Source organism: Sinohyriopsis cumingii, unplaced genomic scaffold (genome assembly GCF_028554795.1).
Source record: "Sinohyriopsis cumingii isolate HCF-2022 unplaced genomic scaffold, ASM2855479v2 utg000622l, whole genome shotgun sequence".
In the NCBI taxonomy this organism is placed as follows: Eukaryota; Metazoa; Mollusca; class Bivalvia; order Unionida; family Unionidae; genus Sinohyriopsis; species Sinohyriopsis cumingii.
In genome coordinates, this window is record NW_028315918.1 from 101,221 (window position 1) to 123,959 (window position 22,739).

Here is a 22,739-nt window from a genome sequence, read left to right on the forward strand (position 1 = left end):
TTGTTTGAGATTTGTGTAGTAATGTGACTGTTAACGTAAATGGTGAGTACCGGGTCAGGTTTCATCTATGCTAAATTTCGGCTAGTCTGTCAGTGGGTTAAAGACATAACGATTATAATACTTGCCATTTTTGAGAAAATAAATAATTTTCCTATTGATTTCATGCGGGTATAAGACGATATAACCTAGTTTAAATTTGATAGGCCCGCTGATAAGCTATCTTATAGTGGTGGCAGATTCCAAATTTGTTATGTAATTGCTCTGAACCCACACGCCATCCAAAATACCCAAATCTGAAAAAATGGGGTTGGAATATTCGGCAGAAACCCGGATTAGAAAACTTTCGAATCTCTGAGCTGAACTTTGGTGCGAAACTATGACACAGTGTCATGTAGCTTGAAGCACTGGTTTCAGATCTTTAATAGAATGCAGGAGACATGGGAAATTGTCATCCCTTTTATTATATATTAAGAAACGATAAGAGCCCATGCATCAATACAGGTTTGGGGACTGGTTTATTGAACTACAAGAAGACAAGTTGATTTTACAGAAAATTCAGTCCTTGCTTACACAGTATATAATTTTGAAGGTCTTTTGTCAAAATTTAAATCAACCCATTTGTAAATCATCAGTCTTTAAATGGTGGAATTTTTAACCAAATTGTCTTAAGAAGGTTGGTTGAAAATAGTCTTTTTTTGAGATTTTATTGGCACACATAATTTCAGGGTTAAACTTTTCGTTACAAGATAAGATTCTAAAACTTTGCTTTTATTGGGGATTTTTTGTACTCGGGTAGGAAGTGTTTCACCTTGAGAATGAATTTTGTTAAAAAAAATTATTAATATAATTGCTATAATATGGTGTTAGTTTGCTTTAAATTTAAGCTAAATATTTTTTCCAGCAATGTGAGAGCTGGAAATGTTGTTGTTGTGGGGTTTAACGCCATTTTTCAGCACACGATAGGCTATACATGGCGGCCAGTATTAATGGTGGCGGAAAAACCCAGGAAAACCTCGGAAAGAACCACCGACCCACGAGAAGCTACTGGCAAGCTTTCTCACATACCCACACTGGCTGAATCCGAGAGCTGGAAATGTAAAACAAAGATATCAAAATCCAAGGGTCCTGCACAAGAAAATTAAATTGTGGGTCACTAATATATTTGTATACCATGGTACGTACTGTGCATGGTTCCCACGCTTTTCTAAAGATAAATTTCCAGGAAGAAACTACGTTTTTTAAGGTTCACATGTGACCATTACTGAATGAAATTAAAGAACATTTTAGATTGTAAAACATGCATTTTCTAAATCTAAGGATCTTTCTCTTTCTAGACTCTCGAAAACATCAAAGTCAGAAAAATTGATCCTGTACAAAACCACAAAATGTATTTACACGAAACAGGTTTGATTATATTCCTAGAAATGGGCATGTAAGGTCATTACAATGTACAGAATACAAATTCTAACTATGCTGACCTGCATTATGTTGCTACGTGGAAACAACATAATGAACATAAATTAGTTTTGTTTCCTTTCAAACCTTTTATTCTAAATAATTATATAACAATGCATATGCATGTTATACAAAGTTACATTTCCTATCACAGTATGAAAAAACAATAAAAGCTAAATATTAGAATCATATCTTGTAAGGAAAAATGTTTAACTTTGAATTTATCTGTGCCAATAAAATCCCATACAAGATTTTTCAAATAACTTAAACTCCTTAAGACGTTTTGGTTCAAAATCCATCATTTCTGAAACATTTACAAAAGGGTTGATTTAAATTTTGACGGAAGACCTTCAGATTTATAATTGCTGTACTATAAAGAACTGAATGTCTTCTTGTAAGTCGATAAACCATTCCCTAAACTTGTATTGATACCAGCTTGTATCATCTTTTAGTTTAATACAAGGGACGACAATTTACCCATTTTTCCAGCATTCCATTTAAGATCCGAAACCAATGCTTCCAGACACATGTCACTGTGTAATAGTTTGTCACTAATTTCAGCTCAGATTCGACAAATTTGATAACAGAGTTGGCTTAAAACGAATAGCAGTCCGTTTTCTAATCTGGATTTCCTCCACATATTCCCACCACATGCACATTTAGGTTGGGATGTGGAGTCAGAGAAATTGCATATTGAAAATTTGGAAATTGCTGCCACTGTGCGGTAGGCCAAGCGTCATATGGTAGTCACTTACTAGAGGACCTAGCAAATTTAAACAATGTTATATCGACTAATACATACATGAAATTGATAGGATAATTATTTTCTCAGAAATTACAAGTATTTTGATCGTTATGTCTTTAACTCATTCAGCCCCAGCACTGTTATCAGTATCTCGCCTGCTATGCCCCAGAAGCACTAAGCTGTGTCTATCTGCTTTTGCCCCAGAGTTTATACCTGTTTGAAAAATTTTGAAAACATCTAGCATATGCACTCACTCTTACCTTAATTACTCTTCTTATATCGAATTAAATTCCATGAAATTTTCACCAGTTATTCCAAATGAATTTGTCTACACAGTGATGTATTTTTTTCCTATTTGTCCAAGTCTTTCACAACTTAATTTATACACTATTTGCAAAATTATGTGCAACATTTTTAGAACTATGTCATCAGCCCTATCAGCATCTTCTTCTGATGATTCATATCTCAGAAACGTCTGTGTCTGAATCTAAATCTCGCAATATATCCATCCAACTGCCGAACATATCTTTTGTCTGCTTGCTCAATAGTTTCGAGATTAAGCCCAAGAAACTCCTCATTTTCTCCCTCGTCATCAAAAATCACTCTTACATCCGCCATCATTTACAACTTTTCATGAACAGAACAGGTGTAGTGAAACTGCTCAATTAGTAACCCTTGGCTTTTGAACAATTCACTTTTGCACTAAAGAAAGTAAAATCATTTTTGATTGGTTTAACATTGGTCTGAGTCTTGGAAAAAACCCATTTGTAACCAATCAGAGTCGTATCTAACACACATTCACCACTACTGGAGATGGAATTGGCCACTGAATGCAGAAACTGGATCAGGCGTACAGACAGGATCAGGGCTGAATGAGTTAAGACCTTGGAAATTGTTTTCTTAACACATTAACCCCTGCGAATGAGTTTATATGGCAGGAGATAGTAACCTACTGCCAAGCTCTGTAGCATCAAGGTCATGTATGATACACTAAAGTGGGTGTATTATAGACAGGTAGACAGATGTAGCTCTACAATGATACCAAATAATCTGGAAGTTCTAGTTGCACTACAAAATACAGAGGGAAAAACTTCATTTTTTGGACCCGATTTATTTCCACCCAAAATTCGCCTGGTCAGAATCCGATTTTGTGTCCAGATTTGAGACTTTTTGGTCTCAGATCTAAGGCAGACTGGTATGAACTGCAAACAGACAGATGAACCTTTGCAAAAAGTAGGGTAAGATGGGCATTTGGAATAAAGAGTTGTCTTGATACGAAAATAATGGGTCCGTTAACTGATTCGGCCCCAGAGGTTTTTGTCGTTTTCACCTGAAATGTGCATCGGAAAGACATTTGGGGGGCTATTTCAAATTTTCCATGAGACTAATGCCTAGTTGTATTAGAAACATCATTTTCCATTGGTTATTTTGCTTGCGCATGAGCAGAAGGGTAAAAGTTGAGAGTTCTTTTTTTTTGTATGGAGACCGCTCTTTATTCCAAATGCCCACCTTATCCTAGTGTTTGCAAAGGATCACCTGTCTGTGTGCAGTTCAGACCGGTCTGCCTTAGAACTGAGGCCAAAAGGTCTAAAATCCAGACACAAAATCGCATTCCGACCACGAGCAAATTTTGGGTGAGATTTAAAAAAAAACGGGTCCAAAAAATGAGGTTCTTCCCTCTGTATTTTGTAGTGCAACCAGAATGTACAGATTATTTGGTATCATTTTAGAGCTATATCAGACTACTTTTTTGTAATACCACCCACGTTTGTGTTTCTTAAATGACCTTGATGCTGCAGAGCTCGGAAATAGGGTACAGCCTCATCACGCCTACAGATAGGATCGTAGCCTAATCGGTTAAGCAAAAAAAAAAAAAGAAAAAAGAGCTGCAACTTCTACCCTTCTGCTCATGTGCGAGATAAATAGCCAATGAAAAACAATATTTCTAACACAACTAGGCATTATTAGGTTATTTGAAAATCACCTGCAAGTTGATGTGTTAGGATGTATTCAGAAATAGCTTTCAAAATGTGTTCCCTACTCGAATTTCAGGCAATAATGACAAAAACCTCCAGGGGTTAATGTGTTAAACTAGACCTAGCTGAAGACATTGTTACTCAATGGCCTCTGGGGCAGTCATCTCTGCTAGATCAGTCTGGGAGTTGGCACATTTTTTTTGACCAATGGTTACAACTAATGGAGTTAACATGTTTAAGCAAATGATTTTGCAGCTGTCACCATTCTTCAATTTATTTTTAAATAATATAAAGTGACAACTGATCAGGGGTCCCTCTCTAAATGAGAAAACTGTTAAATGCAATAGCCAAGCACATACCCCTCATTCTGGTCAAGACTTGCAAAAATGTCAAGTTGGCAAATTCCAATACACCACATATCGTGGAAAGGCAGCAAAAATCTGCACAGAAGATCATCATTGTCAAAGCCAACCTTTATGTCAAGTGCCTTTTTAACAATTGTCCTTACTGGCTAAACCATGCTCAGAATAATGGACCTTCACATGAATGTTATTCAACTTGACAATATCAGTGGGGAAAATAAACCTCTTCAGTGGAGAGCTCCCTTCATAAATAATGGGAGCTAACTCTTCCAGCATGTATATATGGATACTGTATTGAAAAGCATAATGTTATTTTTTGTAGTAATCAAAGAGCTGACAGAACTGGCAACAGTCCCAATCTGCTTAAACAGGTCCTCTATTAAAGTTAATGACTTGGTTACCTTTCACATCACACGAACACTCAATAGACAAGGAATAGAATGTTAAAGTCACTATCGGAAGTTTTCTAAACCATCTCTCTACATAATGACTGAACCCAACTTTACCGACAAATGATTTTAACTTTAATTTCTTTAGGACTTGTCCTATCGATGGCTGAATTGGTACATGATACACCAAAATGCATACTAGATGATTTAGGACTCGTCATGACTATGGTTGAAAAGATTATATGATACATCAAAATACATACTAGATGATTTAGGACTCATCCTATCAAAAGCTGAATTGGTATATGATACACCAAAACGCATGCTAGATGATTCAGGACTTGTCATGACTATGGTTGAAAAGGTATATGATATATCAAAATACATACTAGATGATTTAGGACTCGTCCTATCAAAAGCTTAATTGGAATATGATACATCAAAATGCATATTAGATGATTCAGGACTTGTCGTGACTATGGTTGAAAAGGTATATGATACACCAAAATGCATACTAGATGATTTAGGACTCATCCTATTAGCAGTTGAATTGGTATATGATACACCAAAATGCATACTAGATGATTCAGGACTCGTCATGACTATGGTTGAATCAGTATATGATACACCAAAATACATACTAGATCATTTAGGACTCCTCCTATCGATGGCTTAATTGGTATATGATGTGCCAAAATGCATACTAGATGATTCAGGACTAGTTGGATGGTTCACATACTTTTCTAAATATAAATTTCCAGGTCTTTTCCAGGATGAAATTAATTTTTTCAAGGTTAACATATGACCATTACTGAACGGAATTAAAGAACATTTTGGATTATAAAACGTGCATTTTTCAAATCTGAAGATGTTTCTCTTTCAAGACTTTCCAAAACATGTCAAAAAAGATGATCATGTACAAAAACCACAAAATGAGTCACACGAAACAAATCTTAATGTTTTCCTATAAACTGGCATTTAAAGCCATTTCATTGTACAGAATACAAATCCTAACTTTACTTAGCTGAACTGCATTATATTGCTACGTGGGAACAAAATAATGAGCACAAATTATTTTGTTTCCTTTCAAACCTTTAATTTTTAAGATTTCTAGAGTAATATTTGTGCATGTTATACAAAGTAAACATTTCCTATCACAGTATGAAAAAACCCCAATAAATGCAATGATGAATATGCTATGTATGCGTTACTTGTAACACAAGTTGTTATCTGAAAACTGTATCTAAATTGGTGTGATTAAGCTTATATTATAGCTGACACCCTGTAAAAGACACTGTTGCGCTGATATTACAGAGTTTATCAGTAAAAATATGAAGTGTTGACACTGAAAGCTACAATTTACTAGCTACACTATTGATATGTAATTGGCAAGGAAAGTTTTACAGGGATGTTAACACTCAGGGGCAAAAGGTTTATCAGAGAGAGCCAGTAAACATATGAGAAATTAAATAAATTTTTTACAGAAAACAACTCCTCCTGAAAACCTAAAGATGATTCTTGTTCTTACAAGAGAACAGGGACCTGAATGGCCGAGTGGTCTAAAGCTCTTACCATTATGGATCATTGCTATATCACCTCTGTGTGCATGGGTTCGAGTCTCATGTTTGACCAAAGTGGGTATGTGAGAAAACATGCCAGTAGCTTCTCATGGGTCAGTGGTTCTTTTGGGGTTTTTCCTGGGTTCTTCCACCATTTATACTGGCCGCCATGTATAGCCTAGCTTGTGCTGCAAAATGGTGATAAACCCTGCAACAACAACAACTACTTACAAAAAGGACACGTGTACAACACAATAACAGCTAGTACATTTCAGAAAAATTACAGAATGTTTCTAAAACTTGGATTTGGTCTGAATATCTTTCACAAAACATTAAAATCAGCCACCATGTTGGTAGGTTGATGCATATAATTACATTTGTAATATTTGAATTAATTTGTGACAAATACAGCTATTTTGAAGGGAAAAAAGACTGGATTCAATATGTCATGAAAAATGAAGACATGTATTTAATATTATTAAATTTGTAACAAGATTACTGTGGAATTTCAGTACATTACTTACTGCTGGAAACTGCTGAAGTACCAGACCTGCCAGCTCTTATGATTTTGCTGTAAGTCTTATGAAATTTACCCATAAAATATGGACTTACAGCATACAAGCAAAAACTATGAAAAGTGATTGTTGCCGAAAAATCCGGAAAATTTTTCATCATTGTTTGATTTGGATTGGGGTTTCATATTAGAAGTAGTGAAATTTGTCAGGAAACAAGGACTAACTTTACAGCAGCACATCAGACACTTTAAACTGCAGCTATTTGTTTATGCGAAGCGTCTGCATGATCAAACTGTTGATCATAGAAGTTTTTTTAAAATGGAATCCAGCAGGCGATGCATGTTTAAGACAAAAGGGGAAATAAGCCTCTTGAAAAGTATTAATAATCAACACAGAAAAATAAAAAGGAATATTCAGATTCTTGTGAATGTAAGCTGGAAGGGACACAATTATGTTTATTGGACATCACATGCCAATTTGAATATGACTCATGGTGGGAAATATGATTGCCGTCATCATGTGGAATGGAAAAATGAACTCCCAAGATTTACATCAAGTTGAGAGATAGTAACAAGCCATTGAGCTCCATAGTGTTTGGAACTAAAATTTGTGCAACTGTACTACAGTAGTGGTAAATAAAGTCTATGCGTACTTTATAAACTTTTCAGTTGAACATAATGTTTATCGTCGCTGCACGTTCCGAATACCGAACTTTTAATTATGTTTTCCAGCTTTACAATAACAGTTTATGGTATTATGTTACACCTTACTGAAAACTGGTCAGACTTAGAGAAAAAAAATCAACTGCCTTACTGAGATGGACTCATCAGGGTTGGCAGGTCTGAAGTAACGTTACAGTGAAATAGTACCATTGTATATACCACCAGAAATAAATACAGCGGTAAACTAGTATACTGATAATACCATTCACCTCTGATGTACATTATAAGAGAAATATCTTCAAACAAGTCATGCAACATCTACACCATAAGAGAGAAAGACTTGAAACCTCGAGAGGTAATTGGGTGGGCTCTAGATGAAGACTCTGTTGCAGGGAGTGAAGAAAATATTACTTAATAATGTGTGATCAGAATTAAATACTAAGCACATCTTGAAAAGAAAATTCTATAGGGCAGCCCTTGTCTGATAAATTAGATAACTGTACATGAGATTCCTTGACCATCTCTTGGCAGATGTGGCAAGCAGTCTCAGAGCCACTTGGACCTCTTGTTAAGAGCAAACCTTGGTGACTGCTTGGAAATAATAGCACCAGTCAAGGCTATGAAATGCACATTGAGACTTCTCTAAATAGAAATTGTCTGCTTGACCAAATTTTATCATTTTGATACAAGTCCAAACATTTTTTGCTTGTTTTTTTTATATAAAATTTGAGGCAAGTAAAAGAAAGTTATATCTTTGAAAGGAAAATTCTTAATGTTTCTTTTATTATGTTGATTTTGTTTAAATATTGAAATCCTGATGACCACAATACTGCTTAATTTTCAGGAATCTGGGAGTTGGGGTCATGGTAAAAATTCAGCAGAGGACTCAGAATTTGGTGGACAGGTATGTAAAAATTTCTAAATGGAATAATGTAAACCACTTGACATGCTATCATGTTTTTATATGACTGGCATAAGATAGAGAATATTGATGTTATGTTGTGACAGTTTTGTTTTGTTTCCGCACTTTAACTGGAGTTATCCACCAACGCCATCTACCAAGCATGGGTTCGATTACATTAGTAATCATAATTGATTGTAATAGATTACGGTTTGAGCTGTAGGGGGCTATCCATTCAATATGTATGTATGGAGGGGGGGTAACCCAAATAAATACACTTACATATGGGGGGGGGGGTCTACTGATAATGTACGTCCGCATGGGAAACGGGTGATGGTGGTGTGAAACATCGTTAATAATTTGTCTGATACATAACCAGTTCGACTGGTTTCAGTCAGCATTTTAATTTGAGTGGACACTAGACAAACTGTTTAAAGTTACACAGCTTATGTCTTTGATGTAGCAAGACATTCAGCTTCAATGGACTATCAGTTTTATTAAACACATAAATATTATTAATCCTTTATGGTTTCTGTGTGGATTAAATATAGGTCGTTCTATAGAATTCCTGTGTGTGTGCATCAAGCGTACGTATGCAGTTGGGGGTGTGTGTAAAAAATTATGCATGTCTACAGGGGGGTAAGGGATCAAGCTTTGCCAGATTTTTGCATACATTCTCAGGGCTCGAATTTAACAGAAATTTCTTTGTAGCCAGAAGGACTAGTAAATTGAGAAATTTACTAGTCCTGCCAAATCTTTACTAGTCCTCTTCACAAAACCAATGTCACACAACTTTCATGTACGTTTATCGATTCAATTTTAAAGTAATAACAACCCGCAACAAAACTGTATGTTTTCTTTGTGTTTGTTTTTGCGAATTATGTATACCAGTTACACCACATAACCTTCCTCTCCTCGTCATAATTTAACCATTCCCTGTCTTTTGTCCATTTCTTCTGAAATTTTCCATTATGCTTTTCCCTATCATAAGAATCATTCCTCATCATTCTCATTCAACTTTTGCTTTTTTCCAGTGGCTGAACACATATCAAATGCCTCATTTTGCCTGTCTTATAAGGAGGGAATTGTGCCTTGTTTTGAAATACGAGATGTTAAAGTATATCTGACGCGAATTATTTAAAGCAAGAAAGGAATGGCACAGTGTCATTTATATAAGAAAGTCTGATTTCAAAACTCGTGTCTTTGCCCCCTCCCACAGTTAAATGGCCTCTCCCTAACAAAGACTTAACTTCAGCAGATGTTCTGCATGATCAAAGCAGTGGCTGTTGTAAACACTGTTAAACAATATTAGCCATCTGACACTCGGCACGTTGTATTTAACAGCTCCAATTACTGTATCATAAGTCATAAGTTTGGTAATTGTTCCTAATTAATCGAACCTCAATGTATTGTTGAAATTAATAATAAGGCAGAAAATTTTCAAATCTTAGATGCCCATGCTCACAGATTTTAATTCCCAACAAATGTACGGCATTCTGCTTGGATATCTCCACATGTATTCAATTATTTGTTCGTTCTTGTAAGGGAAAAATATAAAAACTATTCTTATCATCATAGAAAAGTAGTTGTATGGAAAGGATGTGTCAATAAAGTAATCATAATAAATTGACCTAATTCTTATAATTATTTCATTGGAAATGTAAAATATGTAGTTTCCAGTTTGTGACTGGGGGAGTGTTTGGGTATCGAGCAAAAAAAAGAACCTTAAACAAAAAAAACATGCAAACTAATTTCTTTGAATAATTTTTGCCATGTTCTTTTGTGTGGTATACTGCTTTGTAGTTTGTTTCTGTAGTCGAGTGAATAAAGTGTGATACCACGTCACTTTTTCATTAATTCAGTGTCTCCCCTAGGGGTGCAAGACTGAGAGTAAAAAATCTCCTTGGTGTCAAAACACGGGGTCAGACTGAGTAAAAAACAAACTTTGGTATCAAAACTGGGGGTCAGATTACAAATTTGGGGGTCTCTGAAGCACAAATGAGGGTAAAACTTAACTAGCCCATCGGACTATTAACATTAAAGTTACTAGTCCGACAGGAAATCTGCTAGCCTCGGACTAGCGGACTACCACTAATTTCAAGCCCTGTTACTAAATGGACGGCCCCTAGCTGTGTTCAATCTCTCATTGGCAGTGTAATCACAGTGTTTTTTTGTTGTTGCTGATTGTCATAATAATTATAAGAATAATAAAAATTTCAATGAACAAAAGGACAAGACCACGACCCTACATTGTCCAAGATTGCTTGCTTCTGCCTATAGATTCCTGCATAAAGTGCTCCAGTTGAATGCCTGTCCTTTGTTACAGCAAAATCCTCACAGCAGAAAGATGTATCCTGACAGATGCAAACTCAGAATGTTTAATGTTTATTCCTTATAACAAGTAAAATTGTTGACGTGAATGTGATGTAAACAGTGCTAAGTAGGATTCATTTGGCATGTTAATTTATTTGTACATGATTGTCAGCATATATTTACATAGTTAAAATTATTTGATTTACAGTTATAAAATGTATATCTGCCTGGAACAAAAAATGATAAAAAGCAAATACTAAGCAAGCATAATTATATTCATCCCCTTGTATAGTACAGGTCATGTGTGTGCATTTACTAATTTTAAATTAAATATAAAATTAAATATAAATTATTCATTTAAAATTTAACACTAATTTTCTTTAACCAATGTCTATTTTTGTCCTGATTATTGAATACTCTGCACCTTAACTGTCACCAAGAAACTTTTAAAAAATTTATAGCTGTCGACTTTTACAATGGTGGCCATATACTAAACTTAGGTGAAAATAAAGATGCGTCGAGTGGAATCATCACATTCGACAGTAGTAAGAATTTATCAATATGCGTAGCTTCCATTGTGACATCACAGCATGCGACATTCAATCCGGATTTTACTGGATCGTACCTTTAGGTTCATTTCATCCAAAAATGCTGATGCTCTTTAACATTGATTTTGCCATATGCACCTCTCGGGGGTGTCTAAATAATGACCTTCCAAAGAAATATGGATGTATACTAATACAAAAATGGAAGTGAATACTTGCCATTAAAGGTATGTAAAATCAAATTCTAAAAAATGACACCCATTACTGAAATAGTCGAAGTTGAATGCCTACATTACCCGTTTGACTTGTACTATAATTATAATCATAATTATGGTTTCCGAATTGTAATGGAGCACCTGTAATCAACTCTATGCCTGCCAGGTACCAAACTTTCTGAATGGCTTGCACTTTGTGGTAAAGATGAGAATACATACCAGAACATGTCTTACTGCAAGAAACATGAATGTTGAGTCAGAAACTTGCTGCATTTTACACAGTTGATTATTGTAGGGGTGATGGCAAGATTAGTCCGTTGGAAATGAACAACCACCATTACACAGATTATGTACTTAACTGACAATAGCTACGGTGATGTTAAGAATCCTTTGTGGGAGAGCCCACTAGGCCAGTTAGCACAGGTAAAATGTGGAAAGTGGAACAGCCCAAATCATTTAAATTAGGTAATTGAGAGATGTGCATGTTGAAGAAACAGAATTTATTACTCTTCATTGCCTTGAAGCGTGATGTTTAAGCCATCTTTGTGTGAGATTATTGGCTACTTCATAGTCAGCAGCATTGTTTCTTTGAAGTCAGACATCGATCGATTGATAGAGAGAGAGAGATGTAAAATTTTTAGAAGAAGTCAACCGGGTACCTGAATTTCTTTATGATAGGTTACATGGGTACCCAATCAAAAGGGAAATTATGTTAAATGTGAACCTGAACTGTTTTGGTGTAAGTTCATATATGCCAACCCCCTGAGAAGTATAAGTGTAATAACAGGAATTGCGCTGGGCTTCGGCAATATTGCAGATTGTGATTTTTTTCTTATTCTTATTGGATTCAAAATATACCATCTGGCAATCTTTTTGGCATCAACATTTTTGGCTGTTAAAAATGGTGTATACGGTCTTGGGTTTGGAGTTGAGAAATTTGAAGGCATCATGACAGGAAGACATAATTGGATATAAAATTGCACTGGAATCTATTGTTGTATAAACAAAACCTTTGTTTATATTGACAAACCACCCTAACACAGCATTGTTATATCATAATCCACTTATGCTGATGTCTGGCCTTAGTAATATAACCCAAATACCCATACTACCTGACTAGCTACAATCAACTACCTTTGAAGGCAAGAACCTAATTTGATAAATCATCACTCTCACTTCACAGCGACCGACCCTAAATTAATACACAAGCAGTGAATCTAACATTACCGTATCTCTTTTACCTATGCTACTACATTCTCGATTACTAATGCATAAAATTCAGACCTGTCAACTCTCATGATTTTGCCATAAGTCTTGTGAAAATTACCCTTAAAATATGGACTTATGGCTCACAAGCAAAAACTATGGAAAAATGGTAGTTGCCAAAAAATCTGGATAATTGATTCATCTGTGTTTGATATGGATCTGGGTTTCATATTAGGATTAGTGAAACAAGTCAAGGAACCAGACTAACTTTAAAGCAGCACCCCAAATGCATTAAACTGAACCTATTTGTTCATGCAAAGCGTCTGCATGATCAAACTGTTGATTATAGAATTATTTTAAATGGCATCCAGAAAGCAATGCAAGTTTAAGACGAAAGGGAAAATAAACTTCTAAAAAGTGTTAATAATCAACACAGAAGAATAAAAAGGAATATTCAGATTCTTGTGAAGAAAAGCTGGAGAGGACACAATTACGATTATCGGACATCACATGCGAATTTGAGTACGCCTCGTGGCGGGAGATATGGTTGCCATTGTCATGTGAAATGAAAAAAGAATGTCCAAGAATTACATGAAGTTGAGAGATAGTAACAGGCCATCGAGTTGCATAAGATTTGGAACTAAAGTTTGTACAACTGTACTTGTAAATAAAGTCTATGCGTACTTTACAAACTTTTCGTTTGAAAATAATGTTTATCATCGCTGGCTCAAACTTTTAACCCTTTACCTCATACAACCGTCTTTGGACGCCTCTACGAAAGTCACATCAAAGCGACTTTTGACGCTTCTACAAAAGTCCCATGGAAGCGCCTTTTGACGTCTGCTGTAAACATCAGCCATTTTAAGCAAGTTTTCGTAGCGCCACCTTTGGGGAAAACCCCTTATTAGATACTACATTCATTTCTGTGAATGACAATTACGTCAGTTCACGTGGTCACTGTTCATGTACTGGTCGATATCTGCTATTTAAAGTAACTGGGTCATAATCTCCACTCTCAAAAATGGCGGTCGTGGATTTCATTCAGTACTTACGAAGTTTTCATGATTAGAATCACAACTATGAAAGATTCAATAACCTTGGTAAAGGCTCTGATATTGATATAGGCTGCAATTAGTTTTTATAAATTATCAAATTTAGATGACTTAGTGATGTAGACACAGACGAAAAACTTGTAAATTTCGAGTATGAGAAATGGCAGCTACGGTTGGTCACACGGCCTCACTGACATGACGGTGAACGAGTTCTCTCTAGATTTTAAAGCACATAAATTCTTCCGTGATAAATAATTACACAGCTATAACAATCGGACTTTACTCTTAAATTGTTCCACATATAATAGATGTGTACCAAAAATGTAAAATGGTTAAAATTGCTGTTAAATGTAACATACACTACATTGCTTAATAGTTCACAGGCAAGCTATGCATATGCGGTCGACTAGGTAACATGTGTTCTATTTATAGCGAGCTGCACTTTGTCACTATGCTCTATGAGGTAAAGGGTTAATTACGTTTTCCAGCTTTACAATAGCAGTTTTTGATATTTTGTTTTTACACACTGCTACAAACTGGTAAATCTTACAGGAAAAAATCGACTGCCTTAATGAGTCGTTGGGATTGGCAGGTCTGAAGATTCACAAAATTCTAGCTCACAGCAATTCCTAACCTACAAGATTATTTAAACATTACAAAATCATATATAAATATGCAGTTATCATTAACTCAAGATAATCAGCATTGTCCTAACAGACAAAGAAGTTATTTCATATAGCCCTCTGAAATCCTACATATATGAACATTTGGATCACAACCAATCCATCAATTCTATCAGTGAACTAATAACTGTAAAATTGAACAGATAAATTGCATAACAACTCTGGCATCAACAGATTTCCATGAAATTGAATAAACGATACATAATATGGATCCTAGTCATATCAAGCACATTTGCATAAGACAAGCAAACAAAAATAGAAAATTACGTGAAAATTGAAAATTGCGTATCCCAATGCAGTTCTTTGAGAAATTGTGCATCCTAGCACTAAAACATGTCTTTTCTTACAAGACATCCACTTGGTCCCCTTTTCTTGTTTAATGAGGGAAGCACTATTTCTTTAAGGTGACCTCAGAGCCAAACTTTTCCTCTCTGGAAATTTCCGACTAAAGAATTTTGACCAAGGTCATCATTTTAAATTCACATTACGCTTTAATTTACTCTGACCAATCATATGCAGTGGATCATATCTTTCGTTAGAATTTGGATAGCCTAGAATCTCTGAACTACGTTGCAATCAACTTCCCTGTGAAAGGGATTATTTGACATGGGTTCCTATGAAACGGCTATGGTTGGTAGCTCAGATGTTTACTTTCTCAGGACAGTGTTGCGATGCCCGGGTCAAATCTCAATGAGTCGTAGATGTTGGCCTTTCAAGTTTAACACTTAGATTGGGGAGGGAGAAGACAGGTCAGAGTGACCCTTCACAAAGACTTTTCTGGCTTAAATGCAATTTTAATGCTCAATACATTCAACCTTAAGGTTCAATACTTATTCAAAATTAGACACTTTACAATACCAGAAAATATAGTTATATTGAAATTTCAAAGAAAACTGATTACCTTTGAAGCATCGATCATTCTGTATATATACTAAGTAAATAAAAAGAAATTCTGTCTCCATCAATGTTTTAAAATTAATTTTTTTTGCCGCAGCAATTAACAAACAGGCATTTGTTTGATCCTTGAAAGAGTGACTTTAGTGGCGCCATCAATAACACATGAACTTTCATCAAAGCAAGCCAACGACCTTTAATTAAAGAACGTTGGCAACAAACCTAAATTAAAGCATGCCTTCATAAATCAAGTGATAAATGTGTTGCCATGTGATTTTTCGGTTTTTGTCTGGTACCCTGTTTTGTTCAATTTATGTGTGTGTGTGTGTGTTCATGCACAAAATCTAATTTTAGCCTATGCTGACCATTGTTATGATCTTGACAATTACGTCTGGTTGTATGCATCAAAAAGAAGAACTCGACATGTGTGAAGCCTAAAACTCTTAACATGACATTGTTTAGCCCATTTCCTGTAATTGTCAACTTTTAAAGACAATGATATATTATTAATCTTAGTGTTACTGTACTTTAGTCAACACCTCTTTCAGTAACGGAAACTTGACATTGTGAGTCAGTTATCAAAACACGGTCGGCACTTATTAGGTTCTTTGAGAAATGCTCGCGGACATACCTGTTACAGTACATTGATGCATTTTACGTTTAATTTCAAGAGGACACGTTGCATTTCTGACGATTACACTTAAAAGGAACTAAAACGTAGAACTAGAACTCAAATTTCAATTGAATTTTTTAAAATTTAATTTGTATTTATTTGTTAAAGTACCGCCTACACTCAATGTAAGTGACATTTTCATTGATAGAAATTTCCTTACATAATGTTAATTGTGGTGTACTAGGAATGTCATTTGGAAAGAAAATGTAAAAAAATTGTATGACTTATGTTTAAATTTGATATTTCATAGTGTTGATTACAATTTTCAGGTCCTCTCTAGCGTTTTCAACAATAAAACGAGCGATACATCAAAGTTTCTGTTACCAATTTTGATCACAGTTTTCTTAAGTTCAACAAATATGGATCAGTTTTGGGGGCTTTTTCTGGTTTAAAAAAATGGTATCCACGCCTGACCCCGCATTATTACTAGGTTTGCGAGTTATCAAGGGAGTGGTGTAATAGTTAGTCTTCCTGAATGGGAAGTCATATCAACATGGGCTTTCCTTGCAAGACTTAATATTATGTCTGGTTGATCAGAAATGAAAGGTGACGCTGGTACGTCCACTGGATCCATCTTGAAGATTTTTCCACTGCTTCTTCTGAATGGATAGCCATATCAACATGCAGTATTCACTAATAGATTTGTTGTAATGTCTAGGTGGTCTTAAATGAAAATTATGTTGATCGGACATCATTACGGCCTCCACAGTGTCCATCGTGAAGATATTTCTTATATTTCTTCCTGAATGGAAAGGTGCATTGACATAGGGTGTTCACCACAAGAGTCCTTAAAATGTCTGCTTGGGCATGTATGAAAATGGTTTTCAACAGTTTTCATTTTAAAAGAAGAAATGGTTTTGCCTTGGATTACTGGGGGAAAATGGCCATTAGAGTGTCAGTCCCTTCGAGAGACTTGTGGTTCCTTCTTGATTTACAGCTGAATGTAGTGTGACAGAATATTTGGAATACAGCTGGTCTCCTTATTTAGCTTGCAGAGACTTATCCCTCTCAAGCCTATGGCATGCTGTCTACTCTGTTACTAAGGATAATTTTTGTTTCTAATAATAGGTACTTTTCTAGGTCAAACTGTATTGGCCTTTTGGACTTGAATAAATAGCTAAATGAAGGGAGAGAACTCAAATTTCAATCAGTAAAGGAAATGATTAGTCATGATGATTACCTCCCTTGATGCAGACTGCTTTCTCTGTAATAATTCAGTAGAAATAAAATGGCAGTTGCTTGAACATTTTCGTTCAAAAGCTTTCCTTATTTTTTTAATAAGTTCTCATTAAGATATGAAGTAAAACTGATTTCAATTCAGATTTCAATGTTTTTGAAGGAATATTGTTATTTGCCAGTGACTATAAAAGGGGGGATTATCAGTGGTGTTGAAACAGACATTCAGATAAAAATCCTCTTTTCTTAGGCAAATATTTAGATTTATTCCTTGAATATTTGTTGTATTATTTATATATGGATGTGTTTTCTTGAGACAGCCCCATGTAATATATAGCATCTCGTAGAGACCATATTGTGCACATGTACACTAATTGAATTTCCATGAAGCTTATGATCTGACAACAGCCATGGACAAATCATGCAGTGTTATATGGAATACTTTGATTTGTGTTCCCTGGACAGAGAAAATGCATAATACAAACTGGCATAACTTCCTGCACTGATACCTAAGAAGGAAATCAGAATTTTGTTCATTGTTTACATGTTTAACGTTTGAAGTTGTTTAGCACCTTTACCTTCAGTTTACTAAGAATTTTTTGTCAAATTATAATTCTTATCCATTATATTTCTTTAGCAATCATATGCAGATAAGTTGAAATTCTAAATTATGTACATGGTTTCGGTAAATAAATGCATCATGTACAGTGGATTCTTTTTTGGGGGGGGGGGGGTAAGAATAACCATGAAGACTGTATCACTAGTACTGATGCCAGTTTTAGCCAAATCAAGACCATCATGTTAACCTTTTGGTTAATACAACTGTTGTGCAGCTTCATTGCTGTCCAGTATTTTTGTATCAGCTACTGTGACTTATGAGGCTGGTTGCTAGGCTTAAGACAAGAGCATCATCATGGGTGACTGCAGAAACTGATATTAGAAATATGGTTATGTTAATGTCATTACCTTTTTATTTCTTTTGATTTCAATGAATAAAAAAAGCAGCATGCTTTTTAGTGTCTGTTATCTATATATTTCCACTTTCACATACTCCTACATACCATTATAGGACTTGTTTTGAATCCACAAAATAAATTCAGAATTTACATATTTACTCTCTCAGCATATGTAACATCCTGACTTGAAGAGCTTTCAGACTTTTGCAAATGTCAGATTTCAATGACAGTTTCTCTAAGACTTTGACCAAATTTGGCAGAAAACATCCTGGCATGTGTGACTTGTATTCATTCACATGATGTTTTGGATGATCTTGCTTATATTCACTTGTATGTTTGGTTGCTCTTCATTCACGTGTGATGTTTGGTTGATCTTACATTCACTCACATGATGTTTGGTTGATCTTACATTCACTTACGTGATGATTGGTTGATCTTACATTCTTTACGTGATGATTGGTTGATCTTTATATTTTTAAATGGTTGATCTTTATATTTTTTAATGGCATTTTGAGTGCAACATTTGCCGTCATGTACAGGGAATGGGAGCTAAGTGCTATTCCTAAGGATACCGAGGCAGCTGACTGAAATTGGCCTGGGTGGGTATTTTGCAACCCTGGTATTGTGAGTCTTATCCTTCACCAACTGAGCTGCTGCTGATCTGCAATTAAATGGGCATGGTTACTATGCCTGTCATGTGTAAAACACTATTATTTACTCTTAAAATGCAGTAAGTTTGGTAAATGTGTACTTTTGTTACCACTACATATATGTCCCTAGCACAGTCTGTATTAACAGTAAACTGTCCAGTTTAGAACCTAGGTAAAACAATCCTGGGGGCATTTTATATAAGCTGATCATCATAGGGGCAATGAAAGGTAAGGTGGTCACACCTAAGTAACCACCATTTCATAGATTACTTGATTGGCTGAGAAGAACTAGGGTGAAGCCATGTTAAACCCTTGGAAGACTTGCAGGAGAGCCCATTAGGCTAATTTGCATAGTTTAATTCAGTGGAACAACCTAATTCATTTATTGTTGTTGTTGTTGTAGGGTTTAATGCCATTTTTCAGCTCACAATAGGCTATACATGGCGGTCAGTATTAATGGTGGAGGAAGAACCCGGGAAAACCCTGGAAAGAACCACCTACCCACGAGAAGCTACTGGCAAGCTTTCTCACACACCCACATTAGCCGAATCCGAGACTCGAATCCATGCAGACAGAGGTGAGATGTCAGTGATCCGTAACTGAGAGCGCTTTAGACCACTCGGCCACCTGGGGCCCCCTAATTCATTTGAAGTTATTGCTAAATCAAAGAACAACATTTTCTACTTGTCATTGCCTTGAATGAGAACATTGAAGCCATCTTTGTTCTGAATTATTTACACGTTTGTGTTAAGCTGCATTGTTTCTTTGAACTCAGATTTCACTCCATATTAATATTGCAAAACTTGATTTTTTCAGCGGTCAAAATTGTACAAGTGTGATTTCATTTTTGAAGGCAAGTACAGCTCTGATTCAGGCAAGGATGAACCACCTGAAAATAGCAAAGTTCAGCAATACTGTAACTAATGATGTTGATGTTGTAAAGTGCAGTGGGGGGAGGGGAGTATTTTATTTTTTCCACACTGCAAGCACAGTATCAACATTAGTCATTCTGGAGTGTATGACATCTGTTGACAAAGCAACATAATCTGGCATATTTTACCGTCGTAGCAGTGGAGGTATAGAAAAGATTATTTCTGTTCCAAGAAAATTCAGAAAGATCTTTGGGGAAGTTACCATCCTGTTTCAGATGAGTACAAAAATGAACACAAATAACATTTACATCCCCACCACTAAAAACATTGAGAGCAGCAAAGACTTCATCTAATTAGGAACATACTCCACTGTCTAATGGATTTTAGAGACGGAGGCTTGCACAGTGTCTGCATGGTTGTGATTTTAGGTGAGAGTTGGCACATGTGTGTGTGTATGTATGTATGTATGTGTGTGTGTGTGTGTGTGTGTGTGTGTGTGTGTGTGTGTGTGTGTGTGTGCTGATGGTGATAGACATTGCTAAATCTGCCTGCTATTTTGTTTGTTTTTAAGTGTATTAATTAAATGCTTTAGAAAAATGTTATTTTCTTTTTTTAATCCTGTTTGAATTTCCTTCAATTTTTTAATAGCTTGTATGAAAAATAACTTGTTCTCGATTGGAGTATGACATTTTTAGGGCTCTTGCACACTAAGGTGACGCTTAGATGCGGCAGTTGTAGCTAAAGGGTAATGTGTAGATCTCATTCATGGCCTTACTGAATTCCATCCCAAAAGATATACAAGTCCCCTAAAATGTCATTTACAGGCATAATATGATTCAGATGACAGGGCTCAGCATTTTATGTTCTTGTAGATTTAACACCATTTTTAAGCACATGATATACATGGCATCCAGAGTGACTGGCGAAGGAGTAGTAACCTGGACAAGTCCGGGTAAGAACCACCAACCCATGGGAAGCTACATGCAAGCTTTCACACATTGGCATTGACAGTCTGAATCTCGAACACATGCAGACAGTGGAATACATAAAATAAATATTCAAATTGTAAAATTTGATCTTCATTTCAGCATTTAGCATTTGGCATAACTTGTGAGCTTTTGCATTTCAATTTCATCCTACCATTTCTGGAAATTCTTTCAAATAACAAAATGCAAATGATAAAGACACACTAATGTGCTTGTGCTAGGAAAGATCTTGAAACATTAAGCAAATTATCATTATTAAAAAGATGAAATCTAGATATAATATTTCAGTCAGAAATTTTAATCAAAATCTAGCTTGGTAACAACCTTTTCATAGATTAAGAAAAGAATGAATAACATAATGTACAGCTCATCTCAAGTTCAGCTTACAAGACTGGTCATCTTATCCACAAGTTTCATGTGCTTCAGCTTTATCGAGTGATATAGATTTCCCACTACATTAGCTCAGCAGTATAGAACAGGGGAGATAACCAGCAACTACTGTTGCTATGGCTTCAGAAAATTGATCAATGTTGGCAGGAGTGGGCTAGTGGCCTTGTGTGAATATTGATATCCTTGTTACTTGCTGTGTACCCTTGAGGTTTCTGCTAAGTGAGATGGCTGCTTGATAATAGTAATATTAATAATAATAAGAAGAAGAAGAAGAATTTTCACAGTTTCCTTTGATAAGTTTTTTTTAGTATTGGAAACAAGAAACTTACTTTTTCTGCAATATTTTTTGTCTGACAGACTCATTGAACATATTTCTTTCTCAGTCCTGAAGTGTTTTGAGTAAATAACTGTCTTTAACATGGTAACAGTAGATTTAATAGTTGTTTGTGTTAATGCTAATATTAAAATACAATGCACACGGTATTTTGTTTTTGAAAATGGACTTTATAAAATTAAATGTCAGATTATTACAGATTGAAGAAATGTGTGACATAATGTGCGATCATGCACAAAGCTGGCAGTTAATGTTTCCAAATTTTATGTTGAAAAATGACCACTGAATATTTTACATTTTCCAAAATATTTGTTGTTTTTGTTTTCAGCATATATAATTGCATTATATTTCATCAATCTGTTTTAATTTGCTTCCTCTTGTCTTTTAATCTTTTAATTTTAGCTTTAATTTTTTTGTGGAAAGAAGGAAAACGTTAGAAATTACTACTTGCATATATTTCATGTTTATTTCCAGATAATTTTAACCGTATTTATCTTGGGCATGGAATTTATCAGTATTGTTCAGTTTTCTTACAGTTGCTGAAGTTTCTTGAAGATCATGTTATTGCCCTGGAGCAGATGGTCTTTATATCAGCATAGTTTTGCACTAAAAGACTTCATATGCTTTCGGGAATGAAAATGTAGCCTATCTGAGGGCCAGTATGGCCATCTCACAATATCAGAAGAACCTGATTGACACTGTTGGCAAGGACAAGGACAAAATTGCATGTCATACACTGTAGTAGGATAGTCCCTTAGCATTTAAAATTCTAATGTTTTATAGAAATGGTAAACACAGTACAGTCTTTACATACAAATACATAAATTTAGTACTGAAAATAAAAACTTTTGAAATGTGTTTTATGTATTGTCGTGGATTTGGTCCTATATAAATAGCTTGTGTAGACTATTCCACAGAATAGGACATGTGACCTTGACTTTGGAAATAGTGTCACACTTATATTTTTCCTAGATTAGATTCAGAATGATTTGTTCTTGAATACTTCGTAGCTACCCATCTGGTGGACGATTTATTAGGATTTGTTTTTTTTTATAGGTATGTTTTGGACAAATATTTATAATGGAATGTGGGGAAAATAATTTTTATTAGACCACCATCCACCTTTAGAATGCATGGATAGCGAAATATATATATATATATAGTTGTTGTAGGGTTTAACACCATTTTTCAGCACACGATAGGCTATACATGGTGACCAATATTAATGGT

At 35.3% G+C, this 22,739-nt stretch overlaps 1 protein-coding gene across 4 annotated transcripts in view; it reads left to right on the forward strand.

Annotated features, from left to right (window-relative positions):
- Positions 1-22,739, forward strand: part of LOC149773632 (uncharacterized) — a 122,700-nt gene that overhangs the window by 27,168 nt on the left and 72,793 nt on the right. For all 4 annotated transcript variants that reach the window (XM_089946084.1, XM_089946085.1, XM_089946086.1 and 1 more), the window contains exon 3: positions 8,508-8,567. In XM_089946084.1, the coding sequence (XP_089802210.1) occupies positions 8,508-8,567 (60 nt within the window). The remainder of the gene's footprint in view (positions 1-8,507; positions 8,568-22,739) is intronic.